General features: G+C 37.1%; 1 protein-coding gene and 1 long non-coding RNA gene across 5 annotated transcripts in view; one reads left to right on the top strand and one right to left on the bottom strand.

Moving 5' to 3' along the window:
- Positions 1 to 1,410: 1,410 nt before the first annotated feature.
- LOC127953507 (uncharacterized) lies at positions 1,411 to 5,922 on the top strand. The gene is made up of 6 exons (XR_008153274.1): positions 1,411 to 2,238; positions 2,337 to 2,398; positions 2,751 to 2,822; positions 3,681 to 3,708; positions 3,915 to 4,018; positions 4,989 to 5,922. It is a non-coding gene; the product is annotated as an uncharacterized LOC127953507 (long non-coding RNA).
- A 5,229-nt stretch (positions 5,923 to 11,151) lies between these two features.
- LOC127953387 (zinc finger protein 501-like) overlaps positions 11,152 to 24,126 on the bottom strand; it is a 33,791-nt gene continuing 20,816 nt past the window's right edge. For 3 of the 4 annotated variants that reach the window (XM_052552622.1, XM_052552621.1, XM_052552623.1), the window contains one exon: positions 11,152 to 13,748. In XM_052552622.1, the coding sequence (XP_052408582.1) occupies positions 12,517 to 13,748 (1,232 nt within the window). In that variant the 3' untranslated portion in view covers positions 11,152 to 12,516. Of the gene's footprint in view, positions 13,749 to 18,220; positions 19,820 to 24,126 lie in introns of those variants that run through there. The other variant, XR_008153154.1, reaches the window with a different exon arrangement.

Here is a 24,126-nt window from a genome sequence, read left to right as displayed (position 1 = left end):
GTAACACCGGAGAGCGCCAAGATGTTTTACTCCGAGGTGCTCGAGCATCGCAGTTGTGCTGCCGTGGTACACCATATCGGTTTTGTGAAGGGAACAAAGGGCCATTTTATTTGTACTCTGTTTAAAGTATTCCAATACTTTTGATAACAGTGGTCTCTGTTTTTGTAATAGAATGCAACTTTCTCCATTCCCAGTATGCCATTACGCGAGATGAAACAGCATAGGCGGAGTTTCACTTTTGTGAGTGGGGGGGCACCTACCAGCAGACCACGAGCTCAGATTTTTTTATGGGCTACCATATTTCATATATCATACCATCTAGATTTAAAATACGTTTACAATGAACAAGGACTGCAATACAAAGAAAAGCATTAAAAACATATCTTACCTAATGCAGAAGAAGCTGCCTATTTTTAGATGTCCACTATCTTCTCTTCTGATAAATTTGCAGTCAATTCGTTCTCTATATGCAGTAGGGAAAGATTTTAGAATCTGTCCTGAGCCATTGCAGATCCAGACCATCCAGTTTCTGATTCTTCTCATAACTGAAAAACTTCTTTTTGACGTAGCAGAGCCAACTGGCAGTGTTTATTTAGCATGTAGACTAAAGCGGGAACAGAACGAGAAGAGAGTCCACTCACGTAACTTAACCGCGATACTTTGAAGTCCGCCAAAATGAGCTTCTTTTTCAATATAGTAATAAAAAATTATTAATAATTAATCATTCTAAACTTACTCATTATATCCACAAAAATTATAAGATAGGACAAATAAAATGAGAAAATATGAATTTTGTATGTTTTTTTTTTTTTTTTTTTCAAAGCACAATACAGGCATTAATTGGCTCTGGTCTGGGGGGGCAGTGCCCCCCTTAGCCCCCCCCCCCCCAAACTCCGCCCATGAGAAACAGTGTGACGCGTCGACGCATTTCACTTACGTCGACGTATTTTTGTAGTCGAGCCGTTGCATACTGCGCATGTGTGATTCAGCGTGAACTAACACTTTAATATCTTTCTTTGCGGTGAACACAAAAGAAAAAAGATATTTTGAAGAATGTGGGTAACCAAACAGTAGCTGGTGCAGATTTGATAGTAGAAAAAATACTGTTCAACTGTCTGGTAATACAAATTATTCAAAATAACATTTATCATGAGATCGGAATATTATTATGTTTTGCGAACAAATGTGCTGTATGTGTATCATGGCTTTATTTCAGTGACTTAAAATACATTTTTCACTATCCACAAATAAACTGTTTTGTCAAAAACACAAACAAGTAGGCTACGTCCATGCAACACAGCATATTAAAGTGAAAGTGACATTCAGCAAAGTATGGTGACCCATACTCAGAATTTGTGCTCTGCATTTAACCCATTCGAAGTGCACACACACAGAGCAGTAAACACCAAGGGGCAAGGAACTCGACCGGAAGTTGAAGTCGGGTGGGGGCTGCCATCTTTTAGCAGAACTTCACTTGCGTTAGCATACCCATTGACTCCCATTCATTTTGGCGTCACTTTGACAGCGAACAACTTTACATCTGAGGCGTTTAAAGACTCTGTTTGTCCATTATTTATTTCTAAAGATACACGACAATGTATAAAGGGTTCCATTACCTTCTATGTTACATTATGGCCCCGTATAAACAGTTTTTGTAAAAAATAGGCTAACGATTGCGTCATAACCACTCGGCTCTCTGTCGCATTACCGTACAGACAGGAGGAGAAGCTCGCAGGCAATTAACTTAATATGGCGTACTGGCGTTACATTTTAAAATACTATACAAAATAATTAATCAGAATACTTACTCCTGCTCATTCACGCCAAAGAACTCCCCGCTCAAGCTCGCTGTCTCTGCAAGATTAACGATGGCAGTTTGCACGCACAGCTACTAGAACATTTGCATCTGGCAGACAGGTTGCTGACGCCGTCAAGCTTTGTTTGAGTCTGCGCGTCAGAAACGGAAGTGCTAAAAAACACTAAAACTGGGCTTCATTTGTCTCAATTGAGTTCCAATGGGGTCGCTGTGTCCATTTCTTTTACTGTCTATGGTAAACACACACACAAGAGCAATGGGCAGCCATTTATGCTCCAGCGCCCGGGGAGCAGTTGGGGGTTCGATGCCTTGATGGTCACGCGCTGTACTGGAGCGGAGGAAGTCACCATGGAAACGGGGCTCAGCTCAACCGTCAAGCAGCTGCAGACGCGGTCTCTCGTGATTGTTTTCACTAATTTCAGGTAAATTTAATATTAAATTACACAAATGTTACATAAAAGTGTCCCTGAAAGTTTCTTTCATCTATATGACACGCTTTCGTTGAAAATGTACTTTATAGAAATGGTCAGGGTCTTCAGAAAAAGTCCGTTAGCATCTCAACTGTAATGCTAACTACAAGAGGTAACTTTATGTGCATTTTTCACAATATATTTCGCCTACATCAGCATGAATCTGTAATTTTCTTATATATGTGTGTGTTTATATAATATTTTCATAATATATGTGTGTGTGTGTGTGTGTGTTTGCCTGTTAGTTATTTTGATGTCCACACTGTAAGAGTATTAATCGGTTAGTAAACCTAAAACTTTAAATTCTGTCATTATTCTTTTAAATTTTTTGTATAATCTGTAAAATTAATTTTCTTTTCTGCATTTCACCTCTGCTATAGTTTATTTATAATAAACATGGCATTGTATAATAAATATTGTTGGCTTAGACAGATTGACAGAATGACAGATTGTTTATGTTCTAGATTCTTCCATGCTGATGGCCCTGCGTTTATCCAGCTGAAGAACATTTTTAGACATTATGACACATATAACTAGTAAGTAATACCTCAAACATACACTACCATTCAAACGTTTAAGGGTAAGATTTATCATGTATTTACATTTACATTTATTCATTTAGCAGACGCTTTTATCCAAAGTGACTTACAGATGAAGACAGTGGAAGCAAACAAAAACAACAAAAAGAGCAATGAAATATAAGTGCTATAACAAGTCTTAGTTAGGTTAACACAGTACACGTAGCATGGGATTTTAAATAATATAATAAATAAAAAGAAAACAGATAGAATTAAAAAAAGAATAGAACAAGCTAGTTAGAGGTCTTTACACATACACATACACACACACACACACACACACACACACACACATATATATATATATATATATATATATATATACACACACACACACACATACACACACAATTGCATAATAAATGAAAAGAAAATATAATACAAAAAGATTAGAAAGGTAGTTAGATTTTTTTTAAGAATAGAATTAGAATAGTGAGTGTTAAAGTTAGAGGGTCAAATAAAGGTGGAAGAGAAATAGAAAATATTATTAAAAAATGTATTTAAAATACATATTTTATGCTCACCACTGCTGCATTTATCTGATTAAAATACAGTAAAATAGTAATATTTGAAATTACTAGGGGTGTCCTTGACTAAGGTTTTTCACTGTCGAATCAGAATTTTCGAATCTTGGTGATATTAGACTGATAGGCTAATCATATGTTTGGGGCAGAATACATTGAGTCAAGTCTGACATTCGACAGTTATAATTAGTAATTACTGATCTTAACACACTGGTAAAATGTGTTATGAACACCTCGCAGATATAAACGGGGTAAATAATAGTTCATCATTGATGGATCTTTTCTATTTCAGAGACTAAAAATCATTGATACACCACAAGGTAATTGTGAATAAACTTATTGCAAGAGGAATAATAAGAAAAGAAAATGCATGTGCGATTTAATATTGCTTCTTATTTTTCAGTGTTGAAAGTTCTTTCTTCTCATCTTTGTGCATTTTCAGATGTTATGCATATTTATGGATCAAATTATTTAACCTTGTTTAACTTTTTAACATTATAATATTGGTTGTCTTCTCTTTTTTCAGAGTTTAGCTCCAACCCCAGTTAAGCAGAGCTGAGCAGCTGATCAAGAATCAGCAGAAACTCTGCAGAACGGTGGTCCTCCAGCCCAGGACTGGACACCAGTGTTGTAAGTCATTCTGCCTCTTTATAGTTCATGTTCAGAACATATTGCAGGAGATCTCAACATTGTCTCTCAAGGTCCACTTACATGCAGCGTTTTGCACCAACCTAGTGCAGTGCACCTGAACACATCAATCAAGGTCTTAAGTTTTACTAACTATAAGTCACAAACAGGTGAGTGTGATCAGGTGTGGACGTAAACACTGGGTGTGTTTCAATCACTATTTTCTTTTTACGGTACACTGATAATTCGCTATAAGATTACACATAATAGATTTTAAAACACAAACCAATAATATATTTCAGCATAAAAATATCACTAAACAGGTAATGTCTAATCTAGTAAACATTTCCAATTAATTTATTAATTAAATCTTGCACATTATCATAATGTGCTATAAATAGTATTAAAAGAAAGATATACGTTTTATTGTTGTGCATTAATGTCAGTAGTGATGTTGTACAATGAGGACAGAAATAGCCACCAGTGTATAGTGAGCCACAGAGCTTACCAGTACCTACATTTGTGTACACAATATATTCACAACTTGGCAAACTGTGAAGCTGATTGAGATGTAAACTCTGCATGACAGTGGACCTTAAGCCAAGCATAGGTCTCTGCAGGAAAGTAATGGGAGTTACCAGGTCAGGGTGTTTTTAGACCATGATACCTGATTGGCTGATGTCATAGTGAAGGTAGGTTTAGGGTGGGGGTTAGGTAAGGGGGATCATTTTCATTGCATGATTTAGAAAACACCCAGCAGTTTGAATACACACACTAAGTCATAAACATCCACTTTTACTCTGCAGAGACCTAAGTCTCACCTTAAGGGCCAGAGCTGACAACCCGACATACTGATTAGTTAATAATCCCTCATGAAGAATGATTAATACACTTTAATTTGTACATTTTGGACAACCATTGTTTTTGTATTATTCATTTACATTTTAGTTTACTGTTGTCTTTCTCACTTTAGATGCTGGAGAAAAAACAGCCAGGCTAAAGCATTCAAAGTGGAAACATCTGCTGTGGCTCATTAATCCAGAATTGGGATGGAGGAAGGAGCAGAAGAACAGAGATCAGAGATCAGGCAGAGATGGTGTCCCTGTGGGAAACCATTTACCAAACGTGTCAGTTAAACCAAAGATTTTCATCACTCACCTTTATGTTGTTCCAAGCCAGACTTTTGTTCATCTTTGAAACATAAATGCAGAACTTTTTAATGAAATCTGAGAATTTTTTTTTAATATAAAATAACGCATTCACACAAGCACCATGATGCATCATTGTTGCATTGGCGTGAGAGCTGGCGCTTTTTGGTGCTTTTGTGAAAATCTTGCTTTTATATTATAAAAATATATATATTTTTTTTTATATATATCATTGGGGAATCATAATTTCTGAATAAATTATTTTTGCTGTTGTTGTTTTTTGCGTACACAAGGCATCTGTTAAAAACATATCTTCATTTGTGTTCTGCAACATGGTTTGCTGCAACATGAGGGTAAGGAAATAATGACAGAATTTACATTTTTGGTTGTTCTAATGTGGTTACAATTGGTCATAGTTTATTGTCTTGAAAAATTATATTAAAACAGAAAGATGGATTAATTTGATAAGTTTATAGTAAAGACTTTTAAATCTAAATAAATACTACTCTTTTGCAAGGTCAATTAAAAAATACTGACAAATGTAATGGTTCCCACAAAATATTGGGCTGCACAACTGTTTTAAACATTGATAATAATCAGAAATGTTTCTTGAGCAGCAAATGATTTAATCAAAGGAGGCTAAAGATGTGATCAAGAATTTACATGAAAGATGTAATGCGTCAATAAATGTGTCAATATACTGTGAATTGTCTTTATTTTCACTAATTAGGAATATGAAAAATAATTCACGGTTGTAATTAGGTCTGGAAAAGACGTCTTTTCACCTTTCACTTTTCAACCACATTTAAACGTAATTTGGACGTCTGTTTATAGACGTTTTTCGACGACCTGAAAAAGACGTCTTTTCACCTTTCAACTAAATTTTTACGTTGTTTAGACGTCTGCCAATGACGTCTTTTTAACGAGTTTTTAGATCAGTTAAGATCAGCCAGCTGTTTTTTTTTTCCCGTCGTTTTTGTTTTCCGTTCATATATGTTCAGAGTGGAAAAAGTAAGTGGATCAGTTACTAAATTTTAACGTTGTTTAGACGTCTGCCAATGACGTCTTTTCAACGAGTTTTTAGATCAGTTAAGATCAGCCAGCTGTTTTTTTTTCCCGTCGTTTTTGTTTTCCGTTCATATAACTGTCACTTCTGCTAGAGATGCTTTGACCTTTTGTGATAGGTTTTGATTGTACTTAGTTTATTAAAAATTTACTGAATTAGATTTTATTTGTTTTACTACACTGTATTACTAGTGTTTTGATTAAAACAGTGTAACTGGGGGCTCTGAAAACACTGCTTGTGAATAATTTTTTAATATTGTAAATTTTCATCTGAATACATTAAATAAGTGTTTAATGAATAGTGTTGTCCACTTTGTTTCCAACCTCACTGTTACTGAACTGTAAAGTGAAAATATTGTGTGATTTATTTTGCATTCAGATTTCAGTTAAATATATTTCACAATATCAAAGTTATTGTGAAACATTGTGGACATACCTAAACTCACTGGTTAAATCTTATGTTCCCTCCAGAAGTTTGCCCTCTGCAAGTGAACGACGCCTTGTGGTGCCATCCCAAAGAGGTTCAAAATCACTCTCACGGACCTTTTCCTGGACTGTGCCCAGCTGGTGGAATCACCTCCCAATCTCAATCCGAACTGCTGAGTCTTTACTCATTTTCAAGAAACATTTTAAGACTCATCTTTTTCACCGGAACTTAACCAACTAATGCTAGCACTTTTCCTTCTTTTCTTGTCTTTCATATTAAAAAAAAAAAACCTGTCTATGCGTTCTGTACTAGACTAACTGAGACTTGTCATGGCACTTGTATCCTGTTGTTGTTCGCTTGTACACCTGACTGCTTCTGTTCTTCTCATTTGTAAGTCGCTTTGGATAAAATCGTCTGTTAAATGATTAAATGTAAATGTTTATACAGGACGGTACAGAAAGTGCACAAGTGGGAGAGAGTGGAGGGGATGGCATCAGAAAGGACCTAGCGCTGGGACACTTTCAAGGATCACCCGAAGCACAACCACACTGTATACACTAAGGCTGCTGGTTCTAACATTTTAGAGTGCCCTGCGATAGAAATCTCATTCTGCATTCCCCACGGTAAAGAAGACACAGTCCGGGGGGGTTCCCATTAGAAATAAACTGGTTGAAGGTGCCCTGCTCGTACTGTGCAACACATTTTCACGGCACAAATGTACACAACTCTTGTAATGAGACACATTACTAAAACATGTTTGTGACAGAAACTGTAGTTTTCCACCAAAATAAAAGATCCACTGGTTTCAGTCATAAAGGTACAAGGGTTTGTCTTGTAAGTGCTGAAAAAAAATATGCATTTATGTGCCAAATTATTTTACAAAAACCTTTAAATATTATTGTATTTGGATTGTTCTACTACATGCATGTTTTTAGCATTACCTCCATGCATACTCTGCATAATAAAGTGTGGTATTATTTTCATCTGTTTTATACAGTATGTTTCCAAAATTTAACTGCTGTTTGACAATTTTGAGCATGTGGTAGTTTATTGAAGTTGTTTGTAAAGCCATTGCTGCCAGTCATTAGATTTTTAGCCTTGCATGTACCATGTTGATCTAAATGAAAACTAGGATCTAGGTGTATTTACACACGGTGCAAGGTACGACGGGGAAACAACGTCGTGTTATCAATGCTGATTAACTTTTCAAAATCAACACCTCATTCAGCTTTCATCCCAGGGCTGCAGCACGACCCTAATTCACCCATAATGCAGGTAAGACGGTGAAACAGCGTCGCGATTTCAACGGTGAATCCACGTCGTGATTTCAACGTTGATCCAATTTGCAAAATCGCAAGGTTATGCAACGTTGATTCAACGTCGGGATTTCAACAGTGAATCAGCGTTGTGATTTCAACCATACATCAACGTCACGATTTCAACGGTGAATCAACGTCGTGATTTCAACGTTGATCCAATTTGCAAAATCGAAAGGTTTTTCAACATTGATTCAACCATGGTACCTGACGTTGTTTCAACGTTGAATCAACGTTGAAATGCCGGCTGGGTTGTAACAGTTAGAATCCTGACAGCTAGCTTGACAACCACACATTCCAGAACTAATGTCGTTCTAGTAACAGAATCATGGGGATTGGTCAATTAAGCACACTCTGAACAAAATCAAAAAGAACATTGGCTAATATAATTCAAAATGTTTTAATTAACATTCAAATAACAGATAGAACCAGTTAGATTAGAACACAGTCTGGGGGTCAGAACACAGGACCCTTAGAGCCAGCTAGTGTCTGGGGGGTCAGAGCAAAGGACAATCAGACCCAGCTAGAACAGCCTGGGACTCAGAACACAGGACTAGACCCACCTGGATTAGAACATCAGCCTACTGTCATACTTTACAACTAGGCTTACGCTACATTCCAGCCCTGAAGGTTACAGGGAAAGATGAGGAGTTGCTCTCTCCGTGTGGTTCCTCCCGGCCTTTTAGGTTGAGGCAGCTTCTTCACCACATCACTTTTAGGAACATGTGCCACATCATTTTCCTTTATAGTAAATGTGGGTCTCTCCCACTCTTTTGTGTTTCCCTGGATTCTTCTGAGAAATTGTGCAAGTATTTCGTCATCCTCAACTTTCTCAACCATCCCAATGTAACGGACGCTCCTAAGTTTGGTTGCAAAGTTAACTATGACAAAGTCACCCACGGACAGATCTGTGTTTCCTGGATCACTTCTCTCATCCTCAGAGCTTTCTTCATCAGACACATTATCAATTGGGACAGGGACATCACTCTCCTCAGAGCTGCTAACTATGATTTTCTTTTTGGTTGCTTTCTTTTTCGGTTTTCTCTTTTCTATACTAATGTGCTTTTTCCCTGCCAGTTTCTTTTGTCTTTCTTTATAAGCCTGATTTTACTTTCCCTTTCTCTTTTTTCTTTATGAATCTTAGGAGGCTTGACTTGTCAATATTTCTATCCCTTGCAGCTGCTCTTATAGACTTCTTTCCTTCCTTGACCTCAGTGGCTGCACTCTCCCTCTCCTCTAGGGGTGTTTTGCCCCAGGTTGTCTTCCTGGTGTATTGCCTTGGCATGATGGCTTTTCTACAATGTTTAGAACATTAAAAATAAAACATATGTAATGTAATATTACATTCAAATATGTTTAATACTAAACTTAACATATTTCTCATGTCTCACTTTACCCCACAGCATTTGTCTCACTTTACCCCACTGCCACATTTTAGAAAAAAATGATCTCTCTTAGCAATTCAGGCTAATCTCCAGCTAGCATCATCGCATGGTTTTATATGTTGGTAGTTCATCAACATGTATGATATAAGTTTTTCTACCTGAATCAATTTGCTTTGGCACAACAGTTGATTAAGTTGACATCAAGAAAATTTACTTTTACATGCAAAAAACATATTTTTGTGAACAAAAAACATGTTTACCACAGCACCATGAGGTCCTCTCCTTCATGGCCAAGGGGAAATGGGAGAGACTTGAAAACATAATGATCACATGACCACAAATGTATTCCGTTGCCTAGATACAGGGGGTGTCTCACATTACCCAATGTCTCACATTACCCCGTTCTCCCCTATATATGTATATACAGAATCTGAATTAAAATGTGTTTGATTTAAGCCTATTTTAAAATTTGTGTCATAAAATTATATTGCGCATAACGCGATCGTTATAAAGGTGTTTAAACAACAATACACTTTCACTTGCATGTATTTGTCAATCGGAATATCAGATATTTCATTCCATAGCTAACACATTTGTGAATATGGGCCTAATCTAGGCTATCCAGGGTTGTTGTTTTTTTTTTACTTTGTGCAGCTCATTTACATGCGCGCTCTGGCACAGATCCACTTCTCGCGATGCTCAGCTGTGAAGGATTAATAAATGGGTGCGTTCGACTTGAAGCACAACCTCAGACGGTGGTATGATTCGCTCTTTTGTAGTTATGTTTTCTTTCAGGATCAAAAATACAACAAATGAAAGCGTTTATCTGTATTTCCGACTGATGAGAACTATGCATATACATTCATAAATCAGTCAATTTTGTATTTTATTATGAGATATTTTATTCTAATGTGATCAGTGACTGATGGACCAAAGACATTTGCAGTAAAAAAGTGAAATATAAATTCTCAGAAAATGCTTTAATACCAGTATAACGTCTGTTTATATAGCCTACTCCATTAATATAGGAGTCCAGACATATCAGTCCACATGCGTTTTATATTTAATATGAGGGAAATAGACATGCATGCATGCGTAAAACAAAAAATATTAAAATTTTAGGTAGCAAAATATTTTTTAGTAATTCTGTCAATTACACTAAGGTTATTTCATTTTCTGCTATATATTTGCTTCTTATTTATTAAAATATGGGCAATTGATAGATAAAACATTGATCAAAATTAAGATAAAAAACTCTTTTAAAAATAGTTTTCCATAAATAACTTCGGTATGATCTGGCAATAAAATTTGAAAAAAGTGTGTCTAATGTGATTTGCTTAATAAATACCAATTTATCAAATCCATGTTTCAGTTTAGGAAAGGAGTGCAGAGAGAGTCTCTCAAAGTAGACGAGACAAGAGACAGGCGAAGCAGGCAAGGCAGGGGAGGAAATAAATTCGACGGCCTCCGTTGAGAGCTGAAGAAGAGAAGTAAAACTGAACAGAGATGACATCACTGAATTCAATGATGAACTGCCTTTAACTGTCATTTTGCATTATTGACACACTGTTTTCCTAATGAATGTTGCTCAGTTGCTGAGCCAATGTATTTTGTTTAAAGCGCTATATAAATAAAGATGACTTGACTTTATTGTGACATAAGCAATAAAATAGTACAATGGTACAAAGTCCCATAGGCATTTAAAGATCTTACTTTTATTAAAAATAACGAATAAGATGGATATTGTAACCAAAATAAATGAAGTATTTTCTCCCTTTTCAAAACAAATACTTAATTTGTGGTTCAATGTTTTATTTATTTTAAATGAAAACAGCAACAATGACAAATTGCTTAGCGTACATTAAAGGAAGAAATTAAACAAACAAGAAAGTAACAAAAGGTGTGCTTTTGGATCAGTATCTCGCATCAATCCCTGTTATACCGCTGCGAACTCGCGCCGCCATCTTGCCTGCGAAGAGTGATGGTGTGCCCTCTAATAACATTTGAATGAAAGCAGATCCTGCTCATTAAAGAAAAGACTTAAGACCCACTGATTTTCTTTACTCTTCAAATAACTAATACAAATGCAATAAAATGTAAATAAAATAAATAAAATGTGAGACACACGCAATTGACGCTTTTCACACGCTCTCATGCCACACATCCATTCTCATGCACAGAAAAATCGAGGACAGGGAGACTGACAGAATAGACATAGCAGGCTACAGCCGCCTACAGGACACGCTACTTCTGCTACTTCCTTAGCAGCAAGGCTCGCAGTAATGGCGGCGCTGCTTTACTTCTGTGTTTCGCCGGATTTGTGTATAGCCTAAATAGAAGCTCTGCATACACTTGCACATGTTAATCGTTTATATTTTATATAAGTTCATTTTTATTTTGTGCAATAGATGTCCTGCACACACACTTGTCCCGCGCTGCTCTCTGTTGCGTTAGATCTCGCGGGAGCAAGTCTGTAATCCACTGGCACTTGACTTGACAGTGCGTGTGCTACATCCTCTTTACAATCTCTAGATTATAAACACTGCATTCTGTCAGCAATGTAACGCAGCAGTAACGTATTAGACTTAACTGTAACAGTTAACAGTTTGACTTACCTGAAGAATATAAAGCACTTTTTTATTTAATTTGTATCATTTATAAATTATAAATATCTGTTATCTATGATTTATTCACCTATAAAATCACCCCAATATTTTTTTCCCCAAATAGAGCTGTTCAAGTCATAGTGATTTTATTTTTCCCTATCGCAATATACATCGCCGATGCATTATCACAATGTGATTTTTTTCCCCAATATCGTGCTGCTCTACTAGTAAGTTTAGTCAAGCTTACAGGCTCCGTAGCTTCTACAGCATGAGCACAAACATGTAGTCCTCCATTGTTGTTGGTGTTACATCACATAGCGGTGTCTGACTATGGTTGAGACGTGGGGTAATGACATCATTGTTTCACAAAACATACAGATTGGCAGAACACAAAACCCCAAAGGTGTCATTTTCAGATTTATCCACTCTGGGACCTGGTTTTAAAAAAAATTGCGTTTTCACTGCCCTGAATGCTGGATCCGTCTGGACAAAACGCATATACCATACAAAATATTTACATATACAACTAAATGTGTCTCCGCATATATGGGGCCTTACTGTGGTTGGTTTTTGTGTATAACAGATGACTCAATGAAACGATTCCCAGGTATGTTGCGGTGATGTACTTTCTCTCCACTGTGAATCCTCTCGTGTGTTTTCAGATTTGATGAACCACTGAATTTCTTTTCACAGTGTGAACACTTGTAAGGTTTCTCTCCAGTGTGGATCCTCTCATGTGTTTTCAGATCTACTAACTGACTGAATCTCTTGTCACAGTATGAACACTTGTAAGGTTTCTCTCCAGTGTGAATCCTCTCATGTGTTTTCAGATTTGCTGATTGATTGAATCTCTTGTCACAGTGTGAACACTTGTAAGGTTGCTCTCCAGTGTGAATCCTCTCATGTGTTTTCAGATTTATTGGCTGACTGAATCTCTTGTCACAGTGTGAACACTTGTAAGGTTTCTCTCCAGTGTGAATCCTCTCATGTTTTTTCAGATGTGATAAATTATTGAATCCCTTGTCGCAGTTTGAACACTTGTAAGGTTGCTCTCCAGTGTGAATCGTCTCGTGTGTTTTCAGATTTACTGGCTGACTGAATCTCTTGTCACAGTGTGAACACTTGTAAGGTTTCTCTCCAGTGTGAATCCTCTCATGTGTTTTCAGACGTGATAAATTATTGAATCTCTTGTCACAGTGTGAACACTTGTGAGGTTTCTCTCCAGTGTGAATCCTCTCATGTGTTTTCAGATTTGATGATTGACTGAATCTCTTGTCACAGTGTGAACACTTGTAAGGTTTCTCTCCAGTGTGGAACCTCTCATGTGTTTTCAGACTTGATGACACAATGAATCTCATGTCACAGTGTGAACACTTGTAAGGTTTCTCACCAGTGTGAATCCTCTCGTGCAGTTTTAAACTGCTCACTGAACTAAAAGTTTTTTCACACCCAAAGCACACGTACTCTCTCACATCAGTATGTATTTTCTGATGTACTTTCAAACTTTGTAGATGCAAAAAACTCTTACCACACAAATGACATGAATGTGGCTTCTTCTTTGCATGAACTTTTAAGTGTTTCTTCAGAATTGAAGCCCATAAAAACATTTTACCGCATTGATCACATGCGTGCTGCTTCTCTCCAGTGTGGATGTTCTTGTGATCCTCAAGGTTTGATGATTGTGTGAAACTCTTACCACACTTGGAAAGTTTTCCGCCAGTTTTGACATGATTCTTCTCCTCAACTTCACTTGATTCTTCATTTTCCTCTTTTTCTTCAATGAATTCTGAAATAAAAGTAAAATTTATTTATTTTTGGTATAATGTTAAAATCTGAGAGAACATCTGCAAATACACAATTTACTTTTCTTTCTTTAGATTTACTGTCTTGTCTACTGTAATGTTACTATAATGTGTTTTACTAATTTAATAGGGAGACCCGTAAAACATTTTTAAGCATCATTTTTCTATTCGGTCAGTTTGACCCCAGGGTCTTTAAAGGTGCCATATGCAAAAATTGAGGTAAAATTGCCAACACGCAAGAATGAGAAGAAATAAGGGCGATGATGTCATTAAAAAAAGTCAAGTTATAGTTCTGCAGAGATATCAACCTTAATTAGCATTAGCATTACTAGCCCCGGACCAACAGGTGTCGTAATGCCAGTTTCGGCCATGGGCGGCGCTATGCGGGCAACATAACCACCAGCCAACCTGTAATACACAAATAACTCGCACGGCTTGTGGGCGTGTACTTGAAGCTGATGTCAATCATGTGGAGAGTAGAAGCCCAGTACTTCATTTCAGTTCAGGGAAGAGAGAGGAAGGATGGCTCAAGCCCTTGGCAAGAGACCACCACCCGCTACAGGGAAACAACCGCGCTCGGAATCACAAATCAAATCCGATAAGAAAAGGAGCTGAACCAGAGTAAACATCGGCACTGCTTTCAATCGCTGGAGACAACTGATGGACCTGACAGGAATGATGTTCGACTCCGAACTTGCAACATTTCTTTTGGATTGGTAAGTTAGATGCTGTTAGTATTTCGCTAGAACTTTGATTTAAATGTTTGTGTATTTTTTTGGGGGGAACTTATAACATAGAAATGTATCGAAGACTGTTCGATAAACGTGCTAATGTTAGCAATGGCTAACCGTAGCTGCGTTTGATAATTAGCTAGCTATAAGTTACCCATTTTTTTTATATCATAACTAACCTGGCTCTGTCTAGTCTGTTGGTCTCCGTGTCCTCTTTGCTTCGTGATTTTTCTGGGCGTGAGAAAATTGATGTGTGGTGTGAAAGCGTGAGAAAAGAGTCAATTGCGTGTGTCTCATGGTGAATGCTTGAGAGTTGGCAGCTCTGGTTACGTTGGTTTGCGCTAGCTTGGTCAACATCAGCTGTCTGATGTTTACCAATGATGTTGACAGAATGCTGTCTGTCAAATTAATTTAATTCAAATAATGTGTATATACAACTTAAAATGTAATATGAACAAAACGAATAGGAACATATTCACTGGTAAAGGTGAAGGGGAGTAGCTTGAAGATGTCATGTTTCAAAATCACTTGACATCACCCAACGTTCCTCTGGAGGCAAAACGTCCTCTTAGACTTCGGCTATGGCTGTAGGGTTGTTGTGAAGGTAGGGGCAAAGCATAGAGGCTCTGCCGTTTCTCGTTTGTTACTCTAGAGTAGACCAATTCACTTTATTGAGGCATACTGCTCCCATCTGGTATGGAATGTGGAGTATGACTTGATTTTTTTTGCCAGACATGACAGATGGCACCTTCCAGGAATTGAGTTCAGATCCTTGCAACATGGGGCCGTGCATTATCATGCTGCAACATGAGGTGATGGTCGTGGATGAATGGCACAACAACGGGTCCCAGAATATAGTCAAGGTATCTCGTTGCATTCAGTATTCTATCAATAAAATGCATCCGTGTTCGTTGTCCTTAACATAGGCCTGCCCATACCATAACCCCACCACCACCACTGACATCAACAAACCGCTCAACCCCACAATGTCATACACTGTCTGCCATCTGCCCTGTAAAGTGAAAACCTGGATTTATGTGTAAAGAAAACACCTCTCCAAAGTGCTAGATGCCATCGAATGTGAGCATTTGTCCACTTAAGTCAGTTTCGACGATGAACTGCAGTCAGGTTGAGACCCCGAGGACGATGAGCATGCAGATGAGCTTCCCTGAGATGGTTTCTGACAGTTTGTGCAGAAGTTATTTGGTTGTGCAACGCCATTTGTTGCAGCAGCTGTCTGGGTGGCTGGCCTCAGACGATCTTGGAGGTGAAGATTCTGGATATGGAGGTCCTGGGCTGGTGTGGTTACATGTGGTCTGCAGTTGTGAGGCCGGCTGGATGTACTGCCAAATTCTCTGAAACACCTTTGGAGACAGCTTATGGTAGAGAAATGAACATTCAATTCATGGGCAACAGCTCTGGTGGACATTCCTGCAGTCAGCATGCCAATGCATGCTCCCTTAAAACTTCCAACATCTGTGGCATTGTGCTATGTGATAAAACTGCACATTTTAGAGTGGCCTTTTATTGTGGCCAGCCTACGGTCTGTGCAGTAATCATGCTGTCTAATCAGCATCTTGATATTCAACACCTGTGAGGTGGATCGATTATCTCGGCAGAGTAGATGGGCTCACTAACACAGATTTTGAGAGATTTGTGAACAATATTTGAGAGAAATAGGAAAAAGTATTAGATCTTTGAGATCAGCTCAAGAAAAACTGGGGCATTGTATACAGTAGGTGGACAACATAAATGGGACAACAGGGCCGCGGCATTAACCCAAGTCAGTCGCGTGTTAAAATAATTCGCGAAACTACCGCCAGTTGGTGCAAAGGGATGGATTTCTAAATGGATGTAATTGTAAAATGAGATAAGAGGAGGAAGTAAAACAACAATAACATTATGACATAACATTGTAACATCTTTAAAAAAAAAAAAATTTACAGTGAGTTAATTTCAAAACGTAGGATAGACTTAGGCTACAGTCGACTCATCAAAAATTAAAAGAAGACCTTTACACAAAGGATCATATGCATGATATTGTTATTAAACAGTAATTAAATATACATATATATAGTACAGACCAAAAGTTTGGACACACCTTCTCATTCAAAGAATTTTCTTTATTTTCATGACTATGAAAATTGTAGTCACACTGAAGGCATCAAGGGCTATTTGACCAAGAAGGAGAGTGATTGGGTGCTGCGACAGATGACCTGGCCTCCACAGTCACCAGACTTGAACCCAGTCTAGATGGTTTAGTGGTGAGCTGGACCAGGACAGGAGGCAAAAGGGCCAACAAGTGCTAAGCATCTCTCGGGGAACTCCTTCAAGACTGTTGGAAGACCATTGGACTACCTCTTGAAGCTCATCAAGAGAATGCCAATAGTGTGCAAAGCAGTAATCAAAGCAAAAGGTGGCTACTTTTGAAGAACCTAGAATATGACATTTTCAGTTGTTTCACACTTTTTTGTTATGTATATAATTCCACATGTGTTAATTCATAGTTTTGATGCCTTCAGTGTGAATCTACAATTTTCATAGTCATGCCTATAATGGCCCACAACTAATTTATATATATATATATATATATATATATATATATATATATATATATATATATATATATATATATATATATATATATATATACATACACAGTACAGTACAGACCAAAAGTTTGGACACACCTTCTCATTCAAAGAGTTTTCTTTATTTTCATGACTATGAAAATTGTAGATTCACTGTCTTTGGTACTTTTAATTGTGATGATTTTGGCTCACATTGAACAAAAACCCACCAATTCAACATTCATTCATAAACAAATTTGAATACTTCATAAAAAACATTTTTAGTGACTTGTTTGCCTTCTGGAAAGTACGTTAATTTATGTACATGTACTCAATACTTGGTAGGGGCACCTTTTGCTTTAATTACTGGCTCAATTCGGCATGGCATGAAAGTGATCAGTTTGTGGCACTGCTGAGGTGGTATGGAAGCCCAGGTTTCTTTGACAGTGGCCTTCAGCTCGTCTGCATTATTTGTTCTCGTTTCTTATTTTCCTCTTGACTATACCTCACAGATTCTCAAGCACCGAAGGTGCGAGGCACCTATTGTTTCCGTTCCCATTCTTATTATTAGGGTCCAAGCACGGAAGGTACGAGACACCTATTGTTTTCTTTCCCGTTCTTCTTATAATTATTAGGGCCAAGCACCGAAGGTATTTTTTCTGAGGCTGTGGCCTTCTTGTTTTTTCAATTTGTCACTGTGCATTCAATGTTAAATAAATTAATTATACAATATGGTTACGACTGTAATTTTCTCACGAGCCGTTGTAGCTTTACGGTACTTCGTTTGTTTTGAATAGGCTGGCTGAAACGATGGGAGGCACTCGATCTCATCCCAAAACCTAATGTCACGTCGCCAGTTTGGGAACATTTTGGCTTTCAACCCAATATATAAGGAACTCCCGCACACTATCTTAACTTGCAAAATTAATTTTTAATAGCACAACGTTTCGGTCACACGACCTTGATCAGGAGTATACAAATGTTCAAATTCATCTCTTTTATAATAAACACATGACCAATTAACAGAGCTCCATCTGCAAATAATTAAGCTCATTAGGAATACATAATTAGCACCACATCATAAACAGTTACAAATTATTCTAGTTACTACAATCAAGATCCCTCTATAGGTTAACAAAATCATCCAAAAAACAACACATCGTCATCAAACAGCATCAAATTGTAATTCTAAACAGTTATAACAATCAGTCGGGATCCATAGTCAACTAAGTTCAAATTTTTTACTTTGTTTTTTATTTTATTGTATTAGAATTTAAAATGCATAATTTCAGTTAGGGTGAAGAAAAGCATTTTGCTTCTCTTCTGAGGCCTCAAGATAGCGCATGGTGCAAAATATTACTGCACGTTTATTCAAAACATTAGAATACATCGCTGTGAAAAAACAACATAATAATTGGTTCATAAAAATTATTTTAAATATTAAGTTGCTTAAAGAACTATAAAACAAAACAGCGTCATGCATGCATGCATTGTTAAATAAATAAAAAGTGCGGAAACCCAGTCACACAGAATTTTTTTTAAAATTTAAAAACATGAGATGCAGAGGGATGGGGAACAAAAACCCAACATAAAGTCTCGAGATATTTTTAGAAAATTAAATTAATACATAAATTTTACATGTCTTTCTAAACATACGGCTCTCTTGTGCGAGACACGAGTCCAAACGGTGTCCCTCTAGAAAATGTGCGAAATATGCTTTCTGTGTGAACGACTTGGTTTCGGTTTTGATGTAAACAAGATCTTCTCCATATTGATGTTCTCGCTTTTTTTTTATACATAACCTTATAATGCAATGCCACATACTTCGTCATCGCATCTCGTCCTCCACTGATAAAGATCAAGTATACTTCAGCCGTCCGCACACTGTCTGCATTATGTCCTTTTCATCATCCGCGTGTGGGCATTTTTTGAGACTGCGCAGACAGTGTGCGTACACGAGGTGAAAGATAAGACGGCAGCTATTGCGTGTCGAGCTCGTCCGCCTTTGAAAGTTTGAAAGTAAACACGGCTGTGCACGCAGCGAGATGGCATGGAACACGGACTGTGAAGTACCGGGGCTCATAAGGCAGCTTCCTTAATGCACACCTAAAATTCGAATGCAAAATTTTTGCATTCGAATATGGATTTTTATTTTAAATTCAACAAATTTTTTTTTTGACAGCCCTAGAATCGCCTATGCGATTTTTTATTGTCGTTGACATTTCTAATTGTAAACACATCTATGTTGAAGCCTGCAGTAAATGTTTTGCATTATGGCGGTCCACCCTGCTTATTGTTTTTCGAAAATGTTGCATTCCTGTTTGTCATTGTGCACGTAACTACACGCCAGTAAATAATCAGAAATATTGGTCTTTACATTCGACCTGCCTGTTGTCCGTGGATTTACCTATATTTGGTGTTATTTGCCGTATGAAACTTATTTAGACATGCAAAATCGATTTTACAATCGGTTCAATGAACACTTGTCACTCAAATCAAACAGGATTTTTTTCACAAAAGTGACAACCCAAGAAAGCAAAGTAAACTGTCTCTCATTTGTAGGTTGCACTGATACTTAGTGGTGGATGCAAGTAAAATAGTACCTCATTTTTTTTCTTCTCACCTGAAATTCATGGACAGCTTGAACGAGAAGAAACTGGAGGAAAAAGGAAAGCATGTCAGAGCTTTCCCCATGATTCAAGTGGCTGGGCTGAATAGAACGGTGATGGTCTCTCAACCATGGAGCGAGAAAGACTTGAAAGAAACACAACGAAGCATATCATCAAGCAGTGGAAAAACTGTCAACGGATCAGTCAGAGTGAACACAACCAGAATCACGCAGAGCAGAGAACAAAGACTGTCTCAGACTGATCCAGATGTTTGCTTTTACACTGGTGGAGAGGGGACATTCACTGTGCACATTTGATACACCAAACGGCGGCTGGACCAGAGAAAGCTGAGGCAGACTGACAACAGAGACTTTCACAGCAGAAGTTGGAGAAGAAAGGGGGAGTCGGGAGCAAAGTCCACCAAGACCACGCAGCACAAACAGATAAGTCTGAAACACACACATTTTCTCTAAAGCTCACTGCAAATGAAGAAAATATGCTTGCTCATATTTCCGCTCTTAGCAATGAAGAAAAATGCTTGCATTAATACATGATCGCATTGGAAGTTGGAAGGGCTGGCAACTCAGTAATTAGAATGGATTAAATAGATCCAATTCCAAAATTAAGTGGAAATTTAGTTTGGTCTACTAATGCATCTGGTTATACAGTCAGAGAAAATTTCACTGTACTACAGAGATGTGAGGATATGAATGGCATGAACTTTAAGCATTGTAAGCATCACCCGAAACGCGATTGAACTAGTTTTGAGAAGCAATTGGGCAGGTTTTGTTTTGAAAACCTGCCAACCCTGATCTGAACGCACATGCTGGAGATATACTACTAATCACATGAGTGCCCTTACAGAGGAGATGCGCATATAAATCGCCTTCGATTTTTTGCACAGCCCCATGTAATATCCGTTCTGGAAGTGGACGTAAGATGTAGGCATCGAGCACATGCCTCTGAGATATGAGAGTCTCACAAATATTGTTTACAAGAAAAAAGTTTCCATACTTTAGCAAAGGAAAACCAGTCTCTTCTTGGCTTAGATTGAAATCCTCCTAATTAGGCTAATGCTTCTTATTTGTGACCAGCGATTTGTTTTGGTGTCTCTCATCCACGCCTCATGTTCGTCACTATTCACAAGTAGTCTAGATGGAAATAGGGGTCCACGCGCACCCCCCGGCTTTTTTTATGCCACCTGATTTTTTTAAATCCTTAAAGTGTCTATTTTCACAATCTGCCAGGTGCCAAGCTGAAATAATGTACCAAAGGGTTCTTTTATTAACCCTTTGCTGCACCCGACCGGAACCCGAAAAATCTAAAAGTGAAATAGAAAGTGGCATATCATTAGAAGTAAACAACATACAGAGACAAATGAACACATTTTCCCATACAATTCTGACCCCAGGAATTTAATGGAATGGTTATTTTTGACATTTGACAACATATTGACCTTATTTCTGGACAAAAATAGCAAAAAATGGCCAAAGATGTGTAGAGGATCAACTATTTTTTCGTTTTCTCAAGCGCATAGGGTGATTTTTTTTCCACAACATATTATTTCTTTATCATTCGAGTGTCTATTTTAACATTAAATTGGGTACCAAGCTGAAATAATGTCCAAAATGCTTAATTTTTAACCCTTTGAGCCAAACCCGAAAAATCTAAATATGATTTAAAGTGGCATAACTTTTGATGTAAACAACTCGCAGAGAAAATGGACACATTTTTCAATACAATTCTGACCCCAGAAATTGTTATTTGTCATGTTTTATAACATCTTGACCATCTGTGATCAAAAAGAGCAAAAAAAGTTCATTTGACAGCGTTTTTATTATACTTAACAGCCTGACATAGGGTTTATTTGAACCTTTTACTTCACCTATCCTGAACCTGGATATATTTAAAATAGTTTTACTTTTGAAGTTAACAAAACAAAGCAAATTAGCTTAAATAAAATAAATAAATAAAAAACTACAGAAAAAATCCAAAATGGTCCAAAAAGTTGACTGAGCATAAACTGCAAGTTTTAGATTTTTGGGGCTTTGCAGTTGTTGGTCCTCTGTTCGTACCTGCAGATCACACAGCAGATCTCCCACTGCTCTCTCTTTTGGAAAAATTTCAGTAAGTATTTGAAACTATAATTAAGTTGGCTTGAGAAAGCCAACTTACTAAAATCCTATTTAAACTTATGTTGGCTTGGCACGCAATCCACACGTTAGAACACACCAAGAGCTAAATTCAGATGTTTCTGAACTTTTTAAAGTAATAACATGATATATTCGCGGCAGCCAAATGTCCGCGAGCTCGCGATGTATTTCTCTGAACACTTGAAGTCCACATGACAGCCACGTTTCTGGGCGAGATCGGACAAATAAATAGGCTACACATTTCATTCACACTGACAAGCTAAACCAACATATGTTATTATTACCGGGTCAGATCTCATTTATAAATTATGTCTCTTGCCAAAGAACAGAGAGAAAGACGAGAGAGAAATGAGCGCTTCATCAGCATTTTTTAAGAGCTTCCAAAAATAATATCACAGCAAATGCACAGATAAGAGCAATACATCAATCGAATCTGTAAAGGGTCTACTTTTTTTTGGATACAAACATAATGACAACAAAACTTTGTGCACTTATAAAATAAAGATAACAAACAAGGTGTGCTGTCTGCAGCCTTTGTCTGCGCTGATCTTCATTTACAAACACGTCATTAAAATGAACTGTAACTCCATGAATACTCAACGAAGAGACATGAGAGATATATCTATAGAAAGCTTGACATGTCTACAAATATTCTGTGATAAATTAATCCATATCAAAACAACGCGATGTCCTTTTTTCACGTCTCCCTTCATTATATCTAATGTGTATGGAAGGCCAAGAGGGTCAAATACATGTGAATTTTTTTTTTTTTTTAATATGTTTATTGTGCAAACTTCCAAACATGTTACAGACGGTAAACAGGTCAACTGTAAATAAGAAGTCTGGCATTTTTCCATTTTCTTTTCCCTGGAGGTAAATCTTTTATGTAAAAGAACATAGATGAAAAAAAAAAAAAAATAAATAAAAAATAAATAAATAAATAAATAATAATAAAAAAATAAAAAAAAATAAAGATAAAAAGCAATAATAATAAAACGCTCAAAAACAAAAACGGAAAAGGTATTCGATCAAATTTAAGAGTCTAGCGAAGTTAGGGAGTTAACATAAGAGAGAAATGGGTCCCATGTATTATGAAATCGTTTCACAGATCCTCTAACTGTATGTTTGATTTTTTCTAAATGAAGAAAAGACATTAAATCTTTTAACCAAGAGGTTGAGCCAGGGGGATTAGGACTCTTCCAATGTAGCAATATACGTCGTTTGGCTATGAGGGCAGAAAACGCAACAAGGTCAGCTTGATATTTATTAAACCTGTTCTCAGGGGACACACCAAAAATTGCAATTAGAGGGCATGGGGTTAGGGGGATGCCCAGAATAACAGAAAGGGAGTTGAAGAAAGACGACCAGAAGGAGTCGAGCTTAGGGCAGGAGAAAAACGTATGTGTATGATCTGCAGGGGAAAGGGAAATACACGTGAATTTTAACGCGTCAACAACACGTTAAATACGTGTATTTCACGCATAGACAACACATATTTAACGCGTTAAATACATGTTGTTTACTCGTGAAAAATCAACGCGCTTCTTATTTAGTCTTTTTTCTTTTCTGTTTTGTATAGCCAATAGAAATAATATATTTAAGTTTCAGTTTTATGAAATATTATTTTTTTAATAAATATTAATTACAATTTTGTGGTGATAGTATAAAGTTTATAAAAGTTACAGTATTTTGTAATGAAACAGGACTTTTTGTTTAGCTCTTGACTTGCCGAAGTATACTATATATAGTGTCCCTTCTTTAATTTTTCAGTAATGTGTGATAATTTAAATATGTTGTCAGTACTGTTAAAATAAGATCAAATTAAATGGTATTTAGGAGATTATTGTTTTTGCATGACTTATTTAGCATTCAGCTAGACAACTCTGTCGTAGCTGTTCTCATAGCCTAGGCTTTTTATTAAAAAAGAAAACAGCAAGGGACCATGGAAAAAGACTGTTGCAGGTGTGTTTTTTATGGTATTATTATTTTTATTTTTTTGCAGCAGGGCAACTCAAGAATGTTGGGCACACAAGTACTGTGGCTCTTTTGCCCCATGGCCAAGATGGCCAAGCCAACATCAAAGTTAGTTCACTAACTTTTAATTCTAGTTATTCTTATTATTTTTCTGGCCGGAAAAATTTTGGACACCTACTCCTCCTAGACCGTTCAAGCTACATACTCCAAACTCGGGTCAGACCTTCATACTGTTCTGACTCTGTGTGCTATATCTTTTCAGACTGGTTTGAGTTACGGTTTTCTTAAAATTTAATATTAAAAATCATAAAATTGCCCATAGACT

This window comes from Carassius gibelio, chromosome B3 (genome assembly GCF_023724105.1).
Source record: "Carassius gibelio isolate Cgi1373 ecotype wild population from Czech Republic chromosome B3, carGib1.2-hapl.c, whole genome shotgun sequence".
Lineage (NCBI taxonomy): Eukaryota > Metazoa > Chordata > Actinopteri > Cypriniformes > Cyprinidae > Carassius > Carassius gibelio.
This window is presented reverse-complemented; position numbering and strand designations above follow the sequence as displayed.